This window comes from Sorex fumeus, unplaced genomic scaffold (genome assembly GCF_029834395.1).
Source record: "Sorex fumeus unplaced genomic scaffold, SorFum_2.1 ptg000024l, whole genome shotgun sequence".
Classification (NCBI taxonomy): Eukaryota; Metazoa; Chordata; class Mammalia; order Eulipotyphla; family Soricidae; genus Sorex; species Sorex fumeus.
The window spans coordinates 51065529-51086715 of NW_026606081.1; the positions used below are offsets into that span (position 1 = coordinate 51065529).

Below are 21187 nucleotides of genomic sequence, written 5' to 3' on the forward strand. Positions count from 1 at the left end.
CCAGCCATGGGTCACCTCTACAGTCCTGCAGCTCAGCTTGGCTGCCACTCCAGGGCTGGTTGGGGGCCCCGGGCAGGAGGTGTGGGGGAGGGGGGTATCTCCGCTCCCCCCACCCCATGCCTCACCCTGTTTCAGTGCAGAAGAATGTGCCCCTGGGATGTGACTGCCGAGACTGGTCTGTTCCTGTTGTGGCTGCCTGAGGGCCCGGATAAAGGAAGCTCCAGCTTCCGGCATGTTCCCCGAGGAGGAGCTTTGAGTACTGGGGGCTGAGTTTGGTAGAGAGAGTGCAGTCTCCGATGGGGAGCCCAAGGCTGCACCCAGCCACCATCCTCCGCCCCACCTGCTCCTTGGCCCAAATCCCAAAGCCGGCGCCTCAGCTTCGGCATCTGTGGAAAATCTAAGAAGCTGACCACTGTCCCTGTCCATCCCTGGCTCGTGTGGCCCGTTGCCCCGCAGCAGTTCACACGCAAGGGCCCTCAGAGCGCACCCCACACCCCAGGGCTCGGAGGAAAGGAAACAGCCCAGCACGAAAGGGGCCTCATGCAGCCGGGGCCTCCGTGTCAGAGGGACTAAGACCAGGTGCCTGCACAAAGCGTATGCATACGTGTGTGTGCATGTGCATATGTGTCTGTGTGCGCATGTGTGTATATGTGCACACATGCATGTGTGTGCATGTATGTATGTGCATGTATACACGAATACATGTGTGTGCATGTGTGCATGCATGCATGTGTGTGCCCTCTGTTCGGTTGGGTTCAAGGTCGCAGGAGCCCCTGGGCAATGCAGTGTCTCAGGATGCCCCCATGGCCCTCAAGGGACTCTCCCCTACCCTCATCATTTCCAGTTCCTCAGTCTCAGGGTTGTGCCTTTGTAGTAGTGCCCGGCCCTGGGGACCCGCACTAGCCCCCACCTGCTTTCACCAGCCCCAACCGGCCCCCATCGGCCCCCACCAGCTTCCACTGGCCTCCACCAACCCCCATCAGCCCCTACTAGCCCCCACCGGCTCCACCCGCCCCCACTGGCCCCTACCAGATCCCACCAGTTCCCACTGGCTCCCACTGGTTCCCACCAGCCCCCACCATCTCCCACTGGCCCCCACTAGCCCTCACCAGCCCTCACTGGCCCCCACCAGCTCCCACCAGCTCCCTCTGGCCCCCACCAGGGGGGCACCAACTGCCGCAGCAGTGAAAGGTCTCCGAGGGTGCTGCCATCATCGCTTCAGGTTCACATGCGGAATCCCAGGTGAACCTGGCCATGCCCACCCCTGCCACTTTCTCCAGTCAGACAGGTCTGAGAAGCCCCTTAGAGGCCCTCCCTGGACCCTAGAGCCCCCCCACCCCCCGCAGCAGGGCTGAGAGGCCTGGCTTTGTGGGGGCTATGGAGAAGGCTGGGGAGCTTCTCCGGCCCAAGGCATGGGAAGGGTGGGGCGTGTTCAGAGGAGAGTGTCATGTCCAGATTCATTCTGTGGAGCCAAGGACCCCATGGGCGCCCGGGCCAGCCCTGCGGTAGGGTAGAGCGGGCACTGCTGGCTGGAAGCCAGTGGACACGCTTCGAATCTAAGAATCGTAGTTGGGCAGAAGAACGTGGCCGCCAGGCAGTGTACGTGCCGGTGTGGGGCCGACCTCTGCTCGCTGCCGGGCGGGAAGGAGAGAAACCTCTCAGGGGCAGAGGAGTTCTCAGCTTTGGGACACTGCCGCCGGGACTCATCTTCCCAGCCCGGGCGCTGGCTGGTCCACGTGCCCAGGCCAGTGCGTCTCTGCTTCTCACGTTCTCCTCAAGTGCCATTTTGTCTCCATCAAACGCTCCCTAAAAATACTCCCATATTTTTAGTGGTTCCGCACCCATGGGGGGAGCTGCGTGCCTCCCTGGCGAGCTGCCGCCGGGAGTTGGCACTCATTAGCTCGGGGCCATCTGGCTCACAGCAGCCTGTGGAGCAGCGTGTCGAACGCCGGGACTTTAACCCGCGCCAGGCCCGGCGCTGTCCAGAACCAGCAGCAGCCAGGGCTGAGGGGCTGTGTGGAACCCACTCCTGCCCCCCAGCCCCGCCACGCCCGGCCAAGGCTGAGGCCGGGGCTGCTGGATCAGCCTTTCACAAACAGCGTCTTTCAGGGGCAGAGGGAGGAAGGGGCCGTGTCCTCACAGTCCTGCAGATGCCCGAGGCCTGGCAGCCACCCTCGGGCACCCTCTGAGGAAGGGCACCTCCACGTAGGCGGGGGTCGCGCTCCCCGAGACCAGCCCCACCCATGTGCCATGATGGGGGCCAGGTGCCCTGGGACCAGCCCCACCAGGGCCCCAGGGCAGGTGCCTGGCAGCAGATCCGATACGAACAGCTCCCCAACAGCCCCCTGTGCCTCACCCTGAATTGTGTCTCAATCCGGAACGTTTAAAGCCCCCCAACAGAGGTCCGTAGGGGGGCGGGCTGGAGATGGGGCTGGGGGCGGGGGGATTCTGTGATGAGCTGCGTGCTGCTCCCGCCCCATCACGGCTTCCCTGGCTTTCTCGTGCTCAGAGCATGTGACATGAATGACACGCGTGAGGGAAAGCCGGAATATGAGGGCGGGGGTGAGCAAACGCACGCGGAGGCCACACTGGAGTTTCAGGTCCCCGCTTTGCCCCTCCAGGGTCGCATTTACATCTTCCTCCCAACCGAACGCTGGTTTCTGACAGAACAGAACCAGAACTCGAGCATCTTCCAATGACTAAAATAGCTCCTGAGTAAGAGTGCTGAACACATTCCCGTGACCAGGCACCGCCGTGGCGGGAAGTGATATTCCCATCTCCGTTTGCTCTCCCCCCCCCCCCCGTACCCCTCCTTCCATGACTGGATCCCACGCGTGTGGGACAGGTCATGTTGCCGTTGTGGTGGTCCTGGTAGCCCCGAAGGCCGAGCCTGTGCTCTTGTGCTCAGGACCCGCTGTCCTCACTCTGGGGCCCGCCAGCCTCCCCCGTCAGGCTTCCTCTCATGGAAGCGAAGTTCTGGAGTTCTTGCGTGTCCGTGACCATCTGTGTCCTGTCGAGGTGAAGTTAAGTTTTGCTGGCTACAAAGTCCTTAGCTGACTTCTCTTAATTAAGTCGGCTTATGACCTCACATGACCTTCTATGTGCTCTAGATAATCGATGGCTCTCAAACCCCAAAATCAAAACGAAGAATAGTCCAGCTTCTTCCGCACAAGGGATCGCTGTAGAACCCATGGGAAGCCCGCGGCCGCCTCCCCTCTTGGGGGATGTCCCGCTCCCCGGGGAGCTCACCGTCCCACAGCTCTGCCTCTGCCTGCTCTGAGGTGCCTTCCCAGGGCGTGGCTTCCAGCCTTTTTCTCTTCCTCTGAGATTTCTGAGTCGCACGCCCTCCTGCCTCCGGCCCTGTGCCTTGCTTTGCTGTTCCTCCATCTTCGCAGAGACTGACTCCTGTTCTCCATGTGTTGGGTCCTCTTACGGCCCTGATGATCGAGCCTTTTCCCGACATCCCGTCTGCCTTTGCCTCCCTCTCTGGGTGTCTCACTCACCCTTTCCACCTTCTCCCCTCGTGTTCTCACTGTCTTATGCCTGGTGAGCACCTCTGGGAGAGCTTGCCACCTACTCGGCCAGGAGGCTGTGGCTAGTCTGCAAGCTGTGGCCTGCAGTGTAGATGGGCCGTGTCCCCCTGGGACGTGTCCCTGCAGTGTAGACAGCCCGAGTCCCCCTGGGGCATGGCCCTGCAGTGTAGATGGCCTGTGTCCTCCTGGGACACATGTCCCTGCAGTGCCGTGTCCCCTGGGGTGCGTGTCCCTGCTCTGTCCCTACGGTCGCCCCTTGCCCACCCACTGCCAGAGCCATGTCCATCCCAGGCCAGCGCCCTCCCAGGGCTCCTGGGGTCCCTTCATCGGGAGGACAGTGGGTTTGATGCTGTTCCTACTGAAGGGGCGTCCCCTGCACCTCACAGAAGGAGTTGGGGTTAATTTCCTTGGGGACATTCGCATTTTTCTCATCCTCGTCCCCATTTTCCCTTTCTCTGTCTCACTGCCTTGGTGCAGTGAGTCGGGGGCCTGAGGGCAGGGGACCAGCAAACAGCCCCTTCTCGGCCTTGAGCACCAGCCACAGCCAAGGCCCTGCTGACCTCTGCTGCTGCCGCCGGGACGCCTGGGCCTGTCAGAGCTTTACGGAGGCGCCTGGTTGCCCTCCAGGTAGTAGTGTCATCACGCCTCTAGAGCTCGGTGTTTGCTCCCCAGATACCTCTCCTTGCTGACCTCTGCCCTCTTCCCAGGACCCCCTGAGCCCACAGCTGGGCCAAATGACCCCCATGGCCCAGCGGCTCCCCTAGCAGCCCCCAGTTTGCTGAGACTTAGGGCACAGCCTGGCCAGGTCGGGGGTGTGAGGTGATGGACCCCTTGGCAGGATGCAGTGGGAGGAGCACACGGGTGCCCTGAGCAGTGTCTGTCCACACCCCGGGCCCTGGACCCGCTCTCACGTGCTTGGTTCCTGTGACGGGCTAAGAAAAAAAAACAGCCAGGAGCTTAACACGCCCGCGGCCAGTATGGCCCTCACACCCCCGGCCCCTGGATGGACCCAGGCTTCTCAGAGAAGTGGCTGGTTCCAGCCAGGCCAGACCCAGACCCTCAGACTCGCCTTCTCGACCCCCGCATCCCAACTCTCTCCCTCTGGAGCATCTGCCAGGGTCCTCCCTTTCCCAGTGGCCCTGCAAGTCCCCAGGGCACCCCACGGGCCTCGCCTCCCCACCCTCTCTCTGTGCCAGGCTGCTTATGGCTCACTTCTGAGACCACAGAAGGAGGCGCTGTTTTGAGGCATCTCAGGGATCCATGTTGGAGCTATTTGCTGTTGTGCATCTCCAGGGGCCCCAGTAGGGGCCCCGGCCAGGGCTGTGCCCTTCTTCTGGGCCTGGCTGCCTTCACCTTCTGCCCCTGGCTGCATCTGCACCCGCCCAGGGGTGGCTTGTGCCCAGAGTGGGGAGCGCGGCCCGGGAGGGCCCCTTGCTGGCTCCAGGCCACACGTGGGGGCATTGATGCTTCTGACCCCGGGACCCCCAGCTCATTCCCGAGGGCCCACAGGAGCCGCTAGGTTTGAGCCGGGTTTAAGCTCACTGCTGTGGCCCAAGCACCCGGCAGCAGCCCCATCATGTCTCTCAGTGACCCTCAGAGCCACTGTGACTGCGGGCTCAGCGAGAGGGGCCACTGTCCTCTGCAGGGTTCAGTAGTGGCATAAGGCTGTTGACCTCCCAGCCCAGGCCTTCCCCCCCCGAGTGTCCGGCTGGGCTGGTGCTGCATGTCCATGGCGGGGCTACATCAGCCCTGGATGGGGGGAACGGGGAGTGGCCAGTGGCCCCCACACGCCTGTGGCAGGGAGAACCCGGGGGCAGGGGCAGCCCCCAGTCCCACACCTACCGTCGACCACATGACAGGACTCCGGCAGGTCCAGGCATGTTGTGTCCACCCTGCTAGTATCCCCACCTGCTGCTCCCTCACAGCCCCACGACCTCTCATAGGGCCAGTGCCCACCAGACAAGTGGTTCGAAGCATCCAGCCCAGCCGACCTCACGGGCAATGGAAGGACGGACAGACAGACAGACAGACAGGCTAAACCCTGGGCCAGTCGAGGCCGGGACGAACTCCAGCCCCCCACCCTCTTCTCCCCCGGCGCTCCCAGGGCTGCTCCCCGTTTCCTGACCAGCTTGTGCCCCTCCCCCGCGCCCCCCAGCATCTGTGCCCGTTTGGAATGGAGCGGTTTACCTGCTGCTCTGAATTTCCAACATACCATACCAGTTGGCGTGCCCAGCGCTGAGCTGCCAGCCATCTGCCGCCCGAGCCAGAGTCTACATTGTCTCCTCCTAAAATAACGCCTCCGGAGCAGCGCGCGTTCTGTGCCTCGGCTCCGCGATGCCAATCAGCCGGCATTCAAAACAAACACCAAATGGGCTCGGAAGGGAACAGGGCGGAGGGCCGGCGCGGGCGGGAGCTGGCATTTGAAGGAGGGGGCATTTTTCTCAGCATTTTTTTTTACCTGATTTTCCACCAAAATAGCCATTTAATTTTATCTGCACCCATAGGCACTGCTCAGAGCCTGCTCCGGCCCGGCTGTCCCGGGGGTGCCTCAGAGTCGCGCACACACGCACGCACACACACACGCACACATGCACAACATGCGCGCACACACACGCACGCACATTCACACGCACGCACGCACACGCATGCACAAGCACACGCATGCACACACACATGCACACACGCACACACACGCAAACACACAGGCATGCACCTGCTCATGGGGGTCCAGAGGGCCCAGAGCTGCTGGTGCCCGGTGCCCTGCCTGCCTTTCTGCCCTCACCAGGACCTGGAGTGTCCCCGCTCAGGTCATTGCCCGCCCCACCCCACCACTGCTTGTGGCCACTAGGGGAGAAGTGGGGCGTCGGGGTGGGGTCATGGGGTGGGGCTGCTCATGCCAGGGAGGATGGCTGTGAGGCCTGGGGGGCTTTCCCTGCAGGGGGACCCAGAGGGTCTGTTGTGTGCTGAGAAAACAGACAGGTCTCGTCTCCCCTCTTCTCCCCTCTCCCCTCCCCTCGCCTCTCCCACCTCTCCCCCCTCCTCTGCACCCTCCCCCCTTTCTCTTCCCCTGCCCTCCCCTCTCCCCCTGCTCCCCTCTCCTCTGTCTCCTTCACCCTCCCCTCCCCCCTCTCCTTTAGCCCCTGGCCCCTCTCTCCTCTGCTATCTGCTGGCCCCTGTCCTGGGCCCAGCTGTGAGGAATGTGAGGTCATGGGTGGGCAGAGTTAGCGGGAGCTGCCCCCTGCCACCCCCTGCCTCCCAGCCCCCCTCTGTTCCCGCAGCCTCTCTGCGGGGTCTCTGGGTTGGTGAGCTCAGCGCCCGCTGCCCCCTCCCGTGCCCACCCCAGCGTCCAGGACGCTCCCATCTTGGCAGGTCCAAGCCCCAATGACCCTGCTCAGCCTCTCCAGTGCAGAAGGGAAGGAAGGTGAGGAAGGTTCCAGAACGTGGGTCAGGTCGGCAGGACACAGGTGGCATGTGGACCCTGGGAGTGGGGGGCATGAGCGCTTGGGGAAGCTGAGAGCGACACCGCCCGGGCTCCTTGGGGTCTGTCCAGCGCCGAGATGGGGACGAGCCTCCTGCCTGTGGTGACCGAGCCCAAGCAGGAACCCTCGACTGACCCCCGACTTACACCCCGTCATTCCGCATCCATCAGCCTTGGAGGGTGATCCGTGTCCACTCTGGGGATGTGGGCACAGGCACCCTGGGGCAGGGACACACGTCCCCTCCTCGGCATTGGAGTCGGGCTCTGTGGGGCTCTTAGGCTCTTGGCCCCTGGCAGAACCTTCCAGAGCCAGCTCTGCACACAGACGCATGTTTCTCCTCCTGTGGCCGCCTAAACGTGTGTCTGGCCCGCAGGGGCTGTGCCAAGGGGCCGCTCTGGCTCTGGGCAGGAGGGCTGTTCCCGGGGGCCGCCGCCCCTCCCGGACTCAGAGCCTGTCTGCCTGATCCCGGGTCCAGGGTAAATTGCTTCGCTTCCGAGTGACCAGGACCTCTCTGCTCACCAGTACTTCACCTTAAATGTCAAGCACCAAAGTAATGCTTGAAAACTGTTCAACCGTGGCTCTTTCCATAAAGAAATTTGGAGAGGAAGGGTGTTTTTTAAAGAAAAATAGGTTTCCTGATGGTTGGGACGCTCCGCCACCTAGTGGTCGAATTCCTGTATTGCAGACCGAGTGCCTCGGAGAGAGCCGGGGAGCTGGTTTTGAAACCGCCTGCGGTGGCAGCGAAGTTGGGGGGGGTCACGGGAGCGGGTCTCACATGCCATGTGTGCACCCACCCAGGGGCATCATTCGCAGATGTTCTGCTGCCTCCCGACTTTAGCTTTACACTGTCTAGGCCCTCAGACACTCAGGCAAGTTCCAGAACCCTGGGCTCGCAGCGCCCCGAGGTTCGAGTGGCGGGACCGGGATGCAAGGACATGATCGGGGTGCAGGGATGTGACTTGGGTGCAGGGGCGTGACTGGGGTGCAGGGACGTGATCAGGGTGCAGGGACGTGACCATGCATGCGTGCCCATTGGCCTCATCCTGCCCGGGGGACGGTGCCAGGAGGCCCACTGGCCACTTGGCCTCGTGAGGCCCCATGACTCGCCATGAATCTAGAAAGCTCCACAGAGGAAAAGGGGGCCCACGGGGGAGCGAGTCAGCCTCTGGCAGGCCACAACACCACCCAGGAGCAGACCTGAACGGGGTGGCCTGGACACGGGGCTGGCGTCGGGGCACCTGCCCGGCTTGTCCTGGGCTCAGTTCTGCTCTCCAGAAGCCCCGGCTCTGCTGTGAGCACGCAAGATCGCTCCCTCCTGAGGGCGCCTCCTAGTGGAGCAGGAGGGGGACAGAGGGGCCATGGGGTTGACCCTGGCTCCCGTCAGAGCCAACTCTCTGGGGACACAACAGGAAGGAGAAGACTCAGGGGTAGGGGGGTGGCAGGCAGTGACAGGCACCCTGAGTTCAGAGCCCATGGGGGCAGGGACTGTCTTCATAATGGACACAGAGCGAGCCCCTCGCCCACTGGCCAGCACCCTGTCCTCCCCGCCTGGCCCACCCATGAGAAGTGAGATTGCTCCACGCGTCCGTCTGTCCACCAGGCGGCCCTGCCCTTGGAGGCCACAGTGCATGTCTCCTCTGAGGCTGGCCCTGGAGAGAAGCAGAGAAGGGAAGGTGGCGCCTGGTCCCGAGAGCCATGGGACCTGCCCTCTCCCCACCCCGCCCTCCCCCCTCCCCGCTTTTCTGCTCAGGGGACACCCGAGCATGCAGCCTCAGTTTCCCCCCGACGCACAGGCCAGTCACAGTTCTGTTCTCTGGACATAGCACCTGCTCAGCGCACATCACAACCCCTCGGGAAGCCACTGTTGTCACTTTGGGGTGTGTTGGGGGGAGTGTTATGCCACTTAGTGGCCTCGAGATGCCCAATGCTTTGACTCCTGACACTTGGTGTGCCCCTGCGAGCAAGAGGCCGGGCCTCAGGGGGCAGTGACCAGCAAACAACCAGGGAGAAGCCCCTGAGCCAGCAGCAGACCACTAGGGCGTGGCCACACACAGAAGGGGACAGGTAGGGGGACACAGGTAGAGGGACACAGGCAGAGGGACACAGGCGGAAGGACACAGGCGGAGAGATACAGGCGGAGGCGACACAGGCAGAGGGACACAGGCGGAGAGATACAGGCGGAGGCAACACAGGTGGAGGGACACAGGCAGAAGGACACAGACGGGGGATACAAGCAGAGGGGACACACAGGTGGAGGGAAACAGGCGTAGAGGACACAGGCGGGGGGACATAGGCGGAGGGAACACAGGCGCGGAGGGACACAGACGTTCTGAGCAGGGAGAACCCACTGGGAGTGCTGAGGAAAGCCCCTCCGAGTGGCTGGGACAAGGGGAGCAGGAGGCGGGCCCAGAGAATAGAGCGGCTGTGGGCGTCTCTGTCCCTGGTGCTGAAGCCTCTGTCCCTGGTGCTGGCCCCAGGCCTGGCTGCCTCTGTCCTTGGTGCTGGTCCCAGCGAGCCTGGGTGAGGGCCAGGGCGCTGGGATCCTTCAGGCTGGGCTGCTCTCAGGGCGCTGGGATCCTTCAGGCTGGGCTGCTCTTCACCCCACTCTCTGTGTCATGGAGCCTCTCAGAGGCTTCCATCTACTCACAGGAAAGGGGCCTCGTCTCTCGGCCCCTGAGCACCCCGGCCTCCTTCCCCGGGCCATGTCTCTGCGCCCAGGCCTGCTGCCCCTCTCATGCTGGGTGCCAAGTGATGGCATCAGTGAACCAACTGACACATCAGAAGCCCCTCTGAGACCCTAGTCCTGGCTTCAGCAGATCGAGGGGTGGGCAGGTGAGGCAGGAATGGGGCTTCAGAGAGGTGGGGGTCAGGGCTGGGGTGGGGAGACCCCGGGGTGAGTCCAGCCCCATGTGGATTCCCAGCCTGGTAGCGGGGGCTCTGGAAACCTCTCCTGGGCCCTCCTTTTTCCTATCCCATCTCTGTGAGGTGCGCCCACCCCAGCAGGGTGTCCACAGGTCAGTCTGGGGACCCTGGGCAGCCCCCCCCAGTGACGGGGACACCGTGACTGAACCAACACCGCCTGCCCGCCACCACTGCTCCCCACCACCTGCCCCCCACCATGTGACCCCCACCACCTGCCCTCTCCTGCCCAAGTGTTCTGGGTGGTCTCCGGGACTACTGAGAGCCCACCGTCCCCCACCTGGCCCCCTGGAGGGCTGCCCACATCCAAGCAGCCCCCACTCAGAAGCCGCCCGACTCTGCGAGGACCTCAGCTGCAGGGAAAAGCAGGTCAGGGCCTTGTCATCTCCGGCCCGGCCTTGCTCTGAAGGGCAGGAAGCGTCCCTGCAGCTTCTGGAACAGCCCAGAAAGGGTGGCTGAAACCCAGTGCCCGGCTGGCCCCAGGAGAGCCGGCAGCGGCTTTGGGCGGGCACAGGGCGGCGTTGGCAGCCAGCAGCGCTGGGACAGCTGCCCGTTTGCAGAGGCTGGAGCAGCTGCCCACGTTGTGGAATTTTCCACAGGCTCCCAGACTCTCAGCCCAGAGTCACTCCCTGATTTAGCAAATGCACCTGAGTGCCTCTGGGCACCCAGCACTGTGCCCCGGGGCGTGGGGGCTGTGGGCAGTGCCAACGAGCATCCTTAGGCCAAGGGCAAGTGGGGCCGTGCCAGGACCTTCACCATATCCGTCACTGGGGACACGGTGGGTGCCCAGCAGGTGACAGAGTGGCCCCAGAGGTCTTGGGTGCATCGAGACTCGAAAAGGGCTGAGAGGAGCAGCTTTGGAACAAGAAGGTGACGGTGTGGGGAGACGTTCCCAATCAGGGAGCGCCAAGGGCAGAGACATGAGCACGGATATGGGTTATTTAGGGGCCCCATCATTTCTGTGTGGTATAGTGCTCTGTGTGTACAAGACAGGGAGGGGAGGGAGGGAGGGAGGGAGAGGGAGGAGAGAGGATATGGGGGGGGATAGAGAGGGGGAGAGGAAAGAGAGGAAAAGAGGGAGGGAGAGAAATGGCAGAGAGGGGAGAGGAGGAGGGAGAGAGGGGGTAGAAAAAGAGAGGGAAAGAGAGGGAGAGATGGGGAGAGGGACGGAGGGAGGGAGGGACGGAGGAGGGAGGGAGGGAAGGAGGGATGGAGGGAGGAAGGGAAGCATGTGTGTGTGTGTGTGTGTGTGTGTGTGTGTGTGCGTGAGTCTGGCAGCAGCGTTATGGAGACTAATTCCTAAAGCCAGTGAACCAGCTGCATACTTTAGGACACAGGATGCCTGAAGGCTGCAGCCCGTGGGTGGAGGGGCCCAGAGCACCCGCCAGGATGCAGGAGCACAGGGTATGTGTGCAGTAGACTTCTCACATGGGGCCCCCATCCCAGCTGACCTTCTGGTATGAGCTCAGCAATCCCACATCCCGAGATAGGCCCCTGATCCCAGGGAGATGTCCAGGGTAGCCGCTTTGCCTGCCAGAGAGAGGGGCCCCGCTGGAAAGTGGGGCACCACCGAGCCTCGGGGCGCCACCGTCCTTCCTCCCCTCCAAGCTGGCCCTGTCCGCCCCAGGGAGAACCGCCGCCTTCCATGAAATAGGACAACAGGACTTGTCCCCAAGGTGACGCCGGCCGCCTTGGGCCTGGCTCTCTCTGAAGAGTGACAAGGGGCTGCTTTTGTGTGGGAACGTGACGGAGACAAAGGCAGAGGCTGCGGGGAGCTGTTTCCAGGTTGGAAAAGCAGAGTCAGACCCCTTAGGAATAAGGGGGGGAGGCGCAGAGACAGAGAAAGGAGGGCTGGGGGAGAAGTGGAGAGAGGGATAGAGAGATGGAGAGAGGAGTGGAGAGAGATGAGAGAAAGGGATAGAAAGAGAGGGTAGAAGGGTAGAGGGAGATGGAGAGAGAGATGGAGAGGGGTAGAAAGAGGGAGGATGGAGAGGGGGAGGGGAGGAGAGATGTGGGGGCCTCCTGAGCGTGTGGTGCTTGGGGGGGTCCACCTGCCTGCCTGTCCCCAAGCCCTGGGCCTGGCCAGAGAGTGGGGTAGCGCTGTCCATGGTTCTGAAAATGGGGACCCTGCCCCCAGTTGGCCCCAAAGGGCAGAAGCGCCTTTGGGAACTAAGGGACTGTGTCCCCTTATGTCCCCACAGCAGCAAGGCCCACTCATTTTTTCTGGAGCGATGCACTGGGCCCTGCAGTGCCCACACGTGCTGTGCCCGGAGCGCAGCCCTCAGCCACCAGCCCCTGGGCTAGTGTGGGTCCAGGGTGTAGGTGGGTAGAAGACCACTGGTCTCCCACCTTGGACCCAGCTGCCGGCCCAGGATCCTTCTGCAGGCCAGTGAGAGTCCACGGGTGTGAGGGGTGAAGAACGTGGGTCGCCCTCCCCCAGGGGAGGCCCCATTGTCCTCACGCCTACCCAGGCAGTGGTTCCCATGACCTGAGCCCCAGGATGGCACCCGCAAGGGACGGTGTGTGGGCTGTGGGGCGCGTGGCCAGTCTCAGCACAGCTGGGCACAGGGAGTGGTCTGCAGTGTCCCTAGCTCGGGTCCAGCACGGGAGGGGCTTGCAGGCCAGCCGGAAGGGCTGGGAGCCGGTGGGGAACAGGGTGGCGGAGAAGCAGTGTTTGGGGAGGGCTAGAAGGGGACACGTTCCCGAGAGGGCAGCCCTGACGTGGGGGCACAGGCAAGGCGGCTGAGCCCCCCAGAGGGGCCAGTGGCCTCCCCACTGGGCCTCTCCAGAGCTCCGCTGGGCACCTCACCCTGCTCCAGGCACCAGATTGTGGCCTGCTAGCCGGGCTGCAGGTCTCACAGGCCCCGGGGGGCCAACAGGGACAGTAGCCACCCATCCAGGCCAGGTGTGGGAGCTGAGCCCTCACCTCAGTGCACCCCTGTGTCTGGCACAGCTGGGAGCGGGAGGGAGGCCAAGCAGCAGCCCTGCTGGCGTCTGTCCACCCTTCCCTGGGTCTGCCCTGAAACCAGAGAGCAAAGCTGCCACCTAGTGCCCGTGCCTGGTACTGCAGCCAATGCTGTTTGAGGGGGCGGGGAGTTTCCACTTAATGCTGGTGCCTGGTACTGCAGTCGCTACTGTTTGCGGGAGTGTGGGATGGGGGGGCGGGGGGAGGAGGGCGGAGCAGGGAAGCTGCCACCTAGTGCCAGCGCCTGGTACTGCAGCTGCCTCTGTTTGGGGAAAGAGAACTGCCACCTAGTGCCCGCACCTGGTACTACAGCAGCCGCTGTTTGGAGTCAAGGGAGCTGCCACCTAGTGCCTGCCCCTGGTACTGCAGCAGCCACTGCTTGGGGGCAGGGAGCTGCCACCTAGTGTCTGCTCCTGGTACTGCAGCTGCCTGACTGCTCACAGACTGGGTTGGATTTCCCCAGCCCTCCTTCACTCCCCAGGGCCTCCTGGCTGAGTCCCGCCCCTTGAAATCACAGTGAGGGGCCCCTTCCTGGGGGTTCAGATAGCCTGTCCCCCAGCTGGCAGAGAGGACAGTATGGGGGAGTTGCAGCTCCCTTCAGTCCTAATGGGCCCTCGCGCCCGCCTCCGTCCCTGCCGGACACCAGGGCTCCCTGGACCTGCTGTGTCCCTGAGGATGGACAAGGGAGGGACTCCAGTGAGAAATCCCGTTTCCCAGCCACGCCCAGGCCCCCCACCCTGACCCCCCACCCCACCCAGCCTCCCCCTGCCAGCTCCCCCATGCCAGCAGGAGCCTCACGATGCCCTGTCCCCACAGGTCCTCTCGGAGCAGGGCTACGGCCAGATCACCACCGACATCCGCCCGGACCAGACCTTCTACTACGCAGAGGACTACCACCAGCAGTACCTGAGCAAGATCCCCGATGGCTACTGTGGGCTCGGGGGCACCGGTGTGGCCTGCCCAGTGGGCATCAGAAAGTGACTGCCAAAGGCAGTCCACTCTGGAGGCACAGCCTGCCGCCCACCTTCCTTGCAGCCAGGGCAATGCGTGATTGATCTCTGGTGGGGGGGGGGCAGGGCTTGGGGCGAGGATGACCTCTGTGCCGCCCTCACCATGCCTGGTCCAGACCCCTGCCAGGGAACCCAGGGCTGGAGCGCTGGGAATCCCCCCTCAACCTGATCCTGCCACAGTGCTCCCCAGCGCCCCCACCCTACCCCCCCCGTGCCTTATTTGCAATCGCCCCCATGAATCATTCTCTGAAACACGGCCCCATTGGTGATTCTTACACACGGGTACTGCCTCTCTGAGAATTGCTGAGAAATGTTAATAAAGCTTTGCTCCCCGGCCATGCCCTCGGCCCCATGCCTTGTGTGTCTCCTGGGTAGGTGGGGTCATGCAGAGATGGAGCTCAGAGAGAGCTGAGAAGTGGGAAGGCCCAGCTATGCCACGGCATGGGAAGGTCGACAGAAAGTACCAGAAGGCGACCACCCTTCCACCTGTCCATGCCATTGGCCCTGATGGTACTGTCCACGTCCTGACCATCGGGCAGCAGAAGCAGTGCAGGCAGCCCCCTGCAAGCCTTCAGCATCAGTACCGGGGCGAGGGCACAGGACAGCCGGTATCAGGACCAGCGAGTCCCTGCAGGCCCGGCCGGGGTCTGTTCAGCTGTCCAAGGTCCATCCATTAGATCCAGGAAGGCCTCTGGGCCAGTGATGCTGGGCCAGGAGCCCAGTGACCGGAACAAGGCCCTGGAGATGGAGCAGTGCTGAGCCGGGGACGTGGGCCCCTGCACGTCACACACTTCCACCTGCCTGCTTTTCCTCCTGGGATGCGCGGTGCCCTCAGACACCAAGAAAGCACAGGTGGGAGGGCCCGGTGGGTGGGAAAGCCCCCGGCAAGTTGAGTGACCTGGATGGGGATGGGAGCACAATGCAGGGCTGGGCAGCAGGGCAGGCGGGCTTCACTCTGTGCAGTGGACAGCCACTGGCAGGTTTGAGGTTTCTCCTTCCTTCCTCGCCGGGGGCCCTGGCAGAGCTGGCAGCCTTGCTCTGGTGAAGGAGGAGGTTGGGGTAAGTGCTCGGGCCTTGCCCTTGGGCCTCACGTGTTTGGAGTGCTTTCACAGCTCCTCCTGCACGCAGGAAGTGGGGCAACTGGCTGTGTAGTTCTGGAGTTTGGGTTGAGTCTCTAAGGGAGCCGGGGGGTTCTCAGCTGGGGGCCCAGGAGTGAAAACTGCAGAGATGGGGCCAAGAACAATCAAAATGCAGGACAAGGGACCCAGGGAGGGAGAGGGAGGGGCGGAGATCCTGGAAGTGAGGGGAAGGGACCACAGGGAGGAAGGAAGGGGCAGGGGCCACAGGGAGGGAGGGAAGGAGGGAGGGAGGGAGACAGGTTGAGGGGAGGCTGAGCTGTGAGACCTGGGGAGGTCCGGGGAGGCCGGGAGGACGGGCTGAGGGTGAGACTGCAGCTGTGACCCAATGCAGAGGAGTCTGAGAGGTGACACTGGGTCATCCCCCTCCCCGCCCCCTCCTCCATGAAGCCCAAACTGATTCGTCCCCTGCTGCATCACCCATCTGGAATGGGAGCTTCTGGAAGCTACGGCAAATCCTGGTAGCCAGCATCCTTGGCAGCAGCACCGGCTCAGAGTCTGACCCTAGACGTGCTCCTCACAGAGGATCCTGGGCCCAGGGCGCTGGTGCAGGGGTCAGGGCCATCTGCAGACTCACGGAGTGGCCTGGACGCCTCAGGCAACCTGGTGGTCACACGGCCCAGGGCAGGTTGCACATCGCACCTGCTGGCTCAGGTGGGGCGGGGAGCGGGGGTTCGCTGAGGCGTCCCCCTTTCATCGACCTGACCGCTGCCCACTGAGCTCCAGCATGGGCTGATGGGCACAGACTGGGTGAGCAGGCCCAGCGCCCGGCTCCCGGCAGGATGGACAGAGCCCAGAAGGCACCCGTGGCCTCTGGAAGGTTGTCAGCATTTCCATTCATGGGGACCCTGGTCGGGTGGCATGGGCAGAGGTAAGGGTGCGGCGAGAGGGGCCCAGGGCCAGGCAGCTATGTGTGTGCTGGCGGTGGGGTGGGTGGCCTCAGCGCCAGCCCTGAGCACCTCCCTGGCTGCCAAGCACAGTTTTATTTATTTTATTATTTTTTATTTCACTTTTCCAGTCGTATTCCAGGGAGTCCCATAACTGGTTGCTATCCACTTTTGTAGTCTTGGCTTTGAAATTTTTTTTTGTTTCTGGGGTCTTGTGTCCCAGAGCTCAGGGGTCACTCCTGGCAGGCCTCTGGGCACCCTGTGGCACATCAGGGATTGCGCCTGTGTTGGCCACATGCCAGACACAACTGTCCCTCTCTCTCTGGCCCAGGGTTTCCATTTTGGATATTATAAATGCACGTCTGTTCCCAGCTGTCTGTCTTTTCCTTTCTCTAGTTTGTCTTTTTGTTTTAAGTCTTTGAAAGACCAATTCTTAAACTTTGACGAAACCTAGTTTCTGATGTTCTTGCTTCTGTGTATCTAAAATCTGAGTGGCCAGCGGTTCGCTTGGACATGGCGTTTGTACACGGTCTCTGTGAAATGGGTGGATATTTTGCTTGTGAATACTGAGTCACCCCATCTTGGCCTGGTGGAGAGGCCAAACTCTCTCCCCTGCATGCCATTCACACCCTTGCTGCAGACAGCCGTCCTGGGCCTGTTTCTGGAGTGATTGTCAGTGCCGGGCAGGCAGGCTGCTCCTGGTGGCCGCTGAGGGGGGTGGGGGGGTCGCGGACAGGAGAAGGTGCCATGTGCTGCCCGACCTGGTCCTTCCCGGGCCTCCCACTGTTTCTCCGAGGTTTTATTTTGTTCTTTGTTTCAAATGTGGTGCCCCATCAGAATGCGTCCCTATGACTGCCCGCTCTATGCCTTCTATGCCAACCAATTTCCAAAGCAAAAGGCCCCATGGCAGCGGTGGCCCTGGGCACTGTCCATTCCAGCTCCTAGTCAACAGAGCAGTACCTGGGCAGTACCCACCCACTGCTGCCCCCTGGAACCCTCTCCCTTTCCAACGGGACCCCCACAACCCCAGGCTGGAGGCCCGCGCCAAGGCCCTGCTCCATCCGTGAGCCTGAGCTGAGGGCCCCCATGCCCAGCAGCCCAAGCAGGCAATCAGGGGCCCAAAGCAGGGCAGAGCGCGGGCGCTGGCCCAGAGATGAAAGTCCGGGCTGAGTCCATGGAGACTCGTTCCAAGTGCGTCTCCCGCCCCAGATCACAGCCGTCCTCTGCCGCCTGGGTTTGTGGGTCAGGCCATGTCCCCGCGGCGGCCGCCATGCCGGCAAACCAGGCCAGTGCGTGGGGAGGGAGCCCTGTCCACCTCCACCCCTGCCGTCTGCTGAACAGAGCCAGGTACATCACCTGCTGGCCGTCCCTGGGCCTTGCACCCTGCCCCATGCTGCCTGCCTCTCTCTCCTCCCTGCCCCGAGGACCATCCCTGCTGTGTTGGGTGGCCCCAGGGCCCTGAGCTCCAGGACTTCCCCACACCAGGCCCGTTCCCAGGGCACAGAAGCGGGGCTCGCCCGGTGCAGCCCGGGAAGGAAGGGGCAGAGCCAAGCCAAGCTCAGCCCAGTTCCCACTCCACGCAGGGCCCACCCCTGTGGCCACTTCCTGTCCGGCCTCAGCTGACAGCCTCTGTGGGCCCCTGAAAGCCTGTGAAGAAGCCCCAGGTCTCTCTCAGGGCAGGCAGAGGGAGGGGGGCAGGTGGGTGGGGGCAGGATGGGGCAGATGGGTGGGGATAGGACTGTGGTTTGCAAGATGTTTGTTGACACCAAGAGATTTGGGTCTTAAGAAAGTATGAAGAGGGGTTGGAGCAATAGCACAGCAGGTAGGGCGTTTGCCTTGCATGCGGCCGACCCGGGTTCAAGTCCCAGCATCCCATATGGTCCCCTGAGCACCGCCAGGGATAATTCCTGAGCGCAGAGCCAGGAGTAACCCCTGAGCATTGTTGGGTGGGACCCAAAAAGAAAAAAAAGTATGAAGAAATAGGACCAGAGTGATGGAACAGCGAGGAGGACACTTGCTTTGCATGCGGCCAACTCGGTCTCAATCCCTGTCATTCCATATGGTCCCCTGAGTACCACCAGGAGTTCTTCCTGAGTGCAGAGACACGAATAAGCCCTGAGCACTGCTGGGTGTGGCCCAAAAACCTGAAAGAAAAATCTGTTTTTGAAAAAAGCTAGAGCCAACTATGCTGGAGAGGTTTGGGGGAAGGGGCTCACAGGGCCTAGGTCGCAGACACCCCTCATGGGAAGGCCCATTCTCTGCCACTGGCTGAACACGTTAGCCTCAGTGTAGCTTCTTTTAAACCTTGTGAAGATTCACCAGCAAAGCCATCTGGGACGCTGCTCTGTGGAAATGTAACTAAATGCATTTCTGTACTTATTAAAGAGCTGTCCGTATTTACTCTTCCTCGTGAGCCAATTTTATTGTATCTTTCAAGGAATTTTCTCGTTTGATATAAGTAGCCAGATTTGCTGCGTGATGCTGTCCAGAACATTCTAAGCCTCCGTCTTAGAATGGCTTCACGTTCCAGGGTGGCCCCAGGCCTTGGAAATGTGTCTCCTCTCTGTGTCCAGGACAATCCAAATAAGAAGTGTCCACTTCATGCATCTTTCCCAAGAACAAAGGTTGAGCTTAACGTTTATTATTCTGCATTTATTCCCCTACTGGTTCAGTTCTTGTCTTTACCAATTCATTTCTTGTAGTTCTTTGAGTTGAATTTACTTTTATTTTTCTAATTCATTATTTCTCTCTTTTTTTGTTGTTTCGTTTTGGTTTTGTGGGGGGCCAGCAGAGCTCAGGACTTTCTCCTGACTCTGCTCTCAGAGATCATATCTGGTGTGGCTTGGGGGACCATATGCGGTGCTGGGAATTGAACCCAGGTCAGCTGCCCAACACACTGTAATATCATTCAGCCCTTTTTTTTAATTCCTTAAGGTGAATGTGAGAATCGCCGAGAGCCTTTTCTTTCCTGATACAGTCATTTAAAGTCACGCATCTTCTCTAAGCATCGCTATAGCTGTAAAGTTTCAAATTTTGACATACTCTTTCATTTGAACCCACTTCAAAATATGTTTTCAAATTGAGATGTCCTCTTTAACCCAGTAAAGGGGTTGTTTTATAGATGTGTTGATTTAGATTTCTAAATCTTGGGGAATTTCCTGACTTCTATCTGCTGTCAATTTCTAAAGTAACTACATTTTCGTTGCAGCACTTCATCTGGGTGTCCCCATAGTTTTACATTTATGTCATTTCATGACTTGGCTTGGTTTTTGTTTGTTTGTTTTCATTTATTTTTAATTTAATTTTGTTTTTATAAAGTTGTTCACAATAGTTCATTACAGGTAATATTCAAACACCAATCCCACCACCATGCACCTTTCCATCACCATAAGAGGGAAGTGTGTGACGATTGTTGGATTTCATCCTGGAGCCATTTAAGCTCTTGTATAAGAGATTACAGACATACATGTTAAGCCCAAACAAATTTGTGCTACTTTTGGTACATCAGTGGGCTAGAGTATAAGAGGTCCAGGAGGTTCTGTGTCGCTCTGTTCCGGGAGCTTTGTTTTATAGTCTCTGGATCTTGGCTGTTGATGAGATTATATGGTGCCAGGGGCAGTTTGTGGGTGTGGCTGCCAAGCTACTGGAAAACTGAGGAGCTGGGGGGAGGAAGCCCAGTCCCCTTCTGAGCGAACTTGGAGATCTCAGTCACGGGTCCCTCATACCTGGGTTTTTCTGCAGGTTCCCCCATGGGTGAGGCTTGTCCAAGTGTGTGGAGAGCGGCCTTGAGCATGGCTGTGGTTGGGTTCTGGAGGGTTTTGGCTGCCAGGGTTCTGCTGGGGCGGGGTGGGAAATTCAACCTACCCTCCTCCAAGGTGCCCCTGTGAAGACGGCCTGGCGTGGGTTCGGGACATTCTGTCTTGGCTTATTTTTTATGTCGTTCAGTTGTGGGTGCCACGTCTCATCTGTCTGTCTCATAGGTTGTTCAGTTCCTCCACATTCTGGCCGATTTCCATCCCATTCTCGGTTCTCCAGAAGGGCCCTTGGACACAATGCCAGTCTGTCTCCATGACTCCTTCCCCGTTTCATTTTGTTCACTTTGGTGTGGGGAGTGGGGGGTTTGGGCTGGCCATGCCCTGGTGCTGGAAGATGCCCTGTCTGTGTGCTTGGGGCACGTCAGTGAAGCATTTCCCACTGTGGGTAAGAGGAAAGATTAGGAAACTTCTTAAGAAAATAAGTTTTTTTAAGAAAAAGATATTCCATATTTTTTGGAGTTAGGCCTGAGCTGGTTAGAATTACTCAAAATTCAGAAATAACTGTAATAAACCCCCCTCCTGCAAACATACACACGTCCAGAAGAGCAAAACGGTACCAAGGAAATGATATGCAGAAGCATCTCTGGAAGTCAGAAGTGCCTGTTTCTAGGACCCCAGGATTTACCAGAGAGAACTGCAGGTATTTAGGTCAGCAGAGTCACTCCAGGCCAGGGGGGGGGACCAGGGTGAGCTTGGGGCTGCAAGTAGGAGTGGCCCCTGAGCATCTTTGGATGTGACTCAGGCCCCCCCCCCCCCAACACACACACCCTGACAAATAGACTTGCTACAAAACTCTTCGTAGTGGGTTTATTTGTCATCAGAGCTGAAAATAGGACAGCGTCCTCTGCCCATCGCAGGGGGACAGGCCGGCAGGTGTGCAGCCTGCATTGCCATCCCAAAGTGTGAGCTGTGTCCAGGACCAGCCTGAAGCCCGGATGTGTGCAGTGAGGGACAGCCACACGTGCCCCCATGCCAGCCCACCCAGTTCTCCAACAGACACGGTGAACGGGAAGGACCCGGCAGGGCCCTGGGGACGGGCGGGAGGGCAGGCCTAGGTGCTGGGATTCTGGCCTGGAGGGAGGATCCCCACACTGACAGGAAGCTTCTTCATCTTGGTCAGGCTGGGGGAGCCCAGCAAACAGATCCCAGCCTGCTTCCATCAGTGCCTCAGCCTGGGTGTGACCCTGTGCCTCGGTTCGGGGGAGCCCCGAGGAGTTGTCGGTCCTTCCTTCCAGTACTGGTAAAGTCTGCGTATCTGTTAGCACACTTTATGGCACGCATGTATGCCCTCGTGCACACCCCACATACTTGCACGTACATGCAGACACACACCAGCACATGCCCACATGTGCACACATCACAATGCATGCATGAGCACGTGTGTAACATGAACATGCATGTATATGCACACATTCCCACACATGCACCTCCCTGGACCCAGCC

The 21187-nt window shown here is 60.6% G+C and overlaps 1 protein-coding gene across 2 annotated transcripts in view; it reads left to right on the forward strand.

Moving 5' to 3' along the window:
• MSRA (methionine sulfoxide reductase A) overlaps nt 1-21187 on the forward strand; it is a 243651-nt gene that overhangs the window by 139474 nt on the left and 82990 nt on the right. For both annotated transcript variants that reach the window (XM_056113947.1, XM_056113948.1), the window contains exon 6: nt 13713-13878. In XM_056113947.1, coding sequence (XP_055969922.1) covers nt 13713-13877 — 165 coding nt within the window. In that variant the 3' untranslated portion in view covers nt 13878. The remainder of the gene's footprint in view (nt 1-13712; nt 13879-21187) is intronic.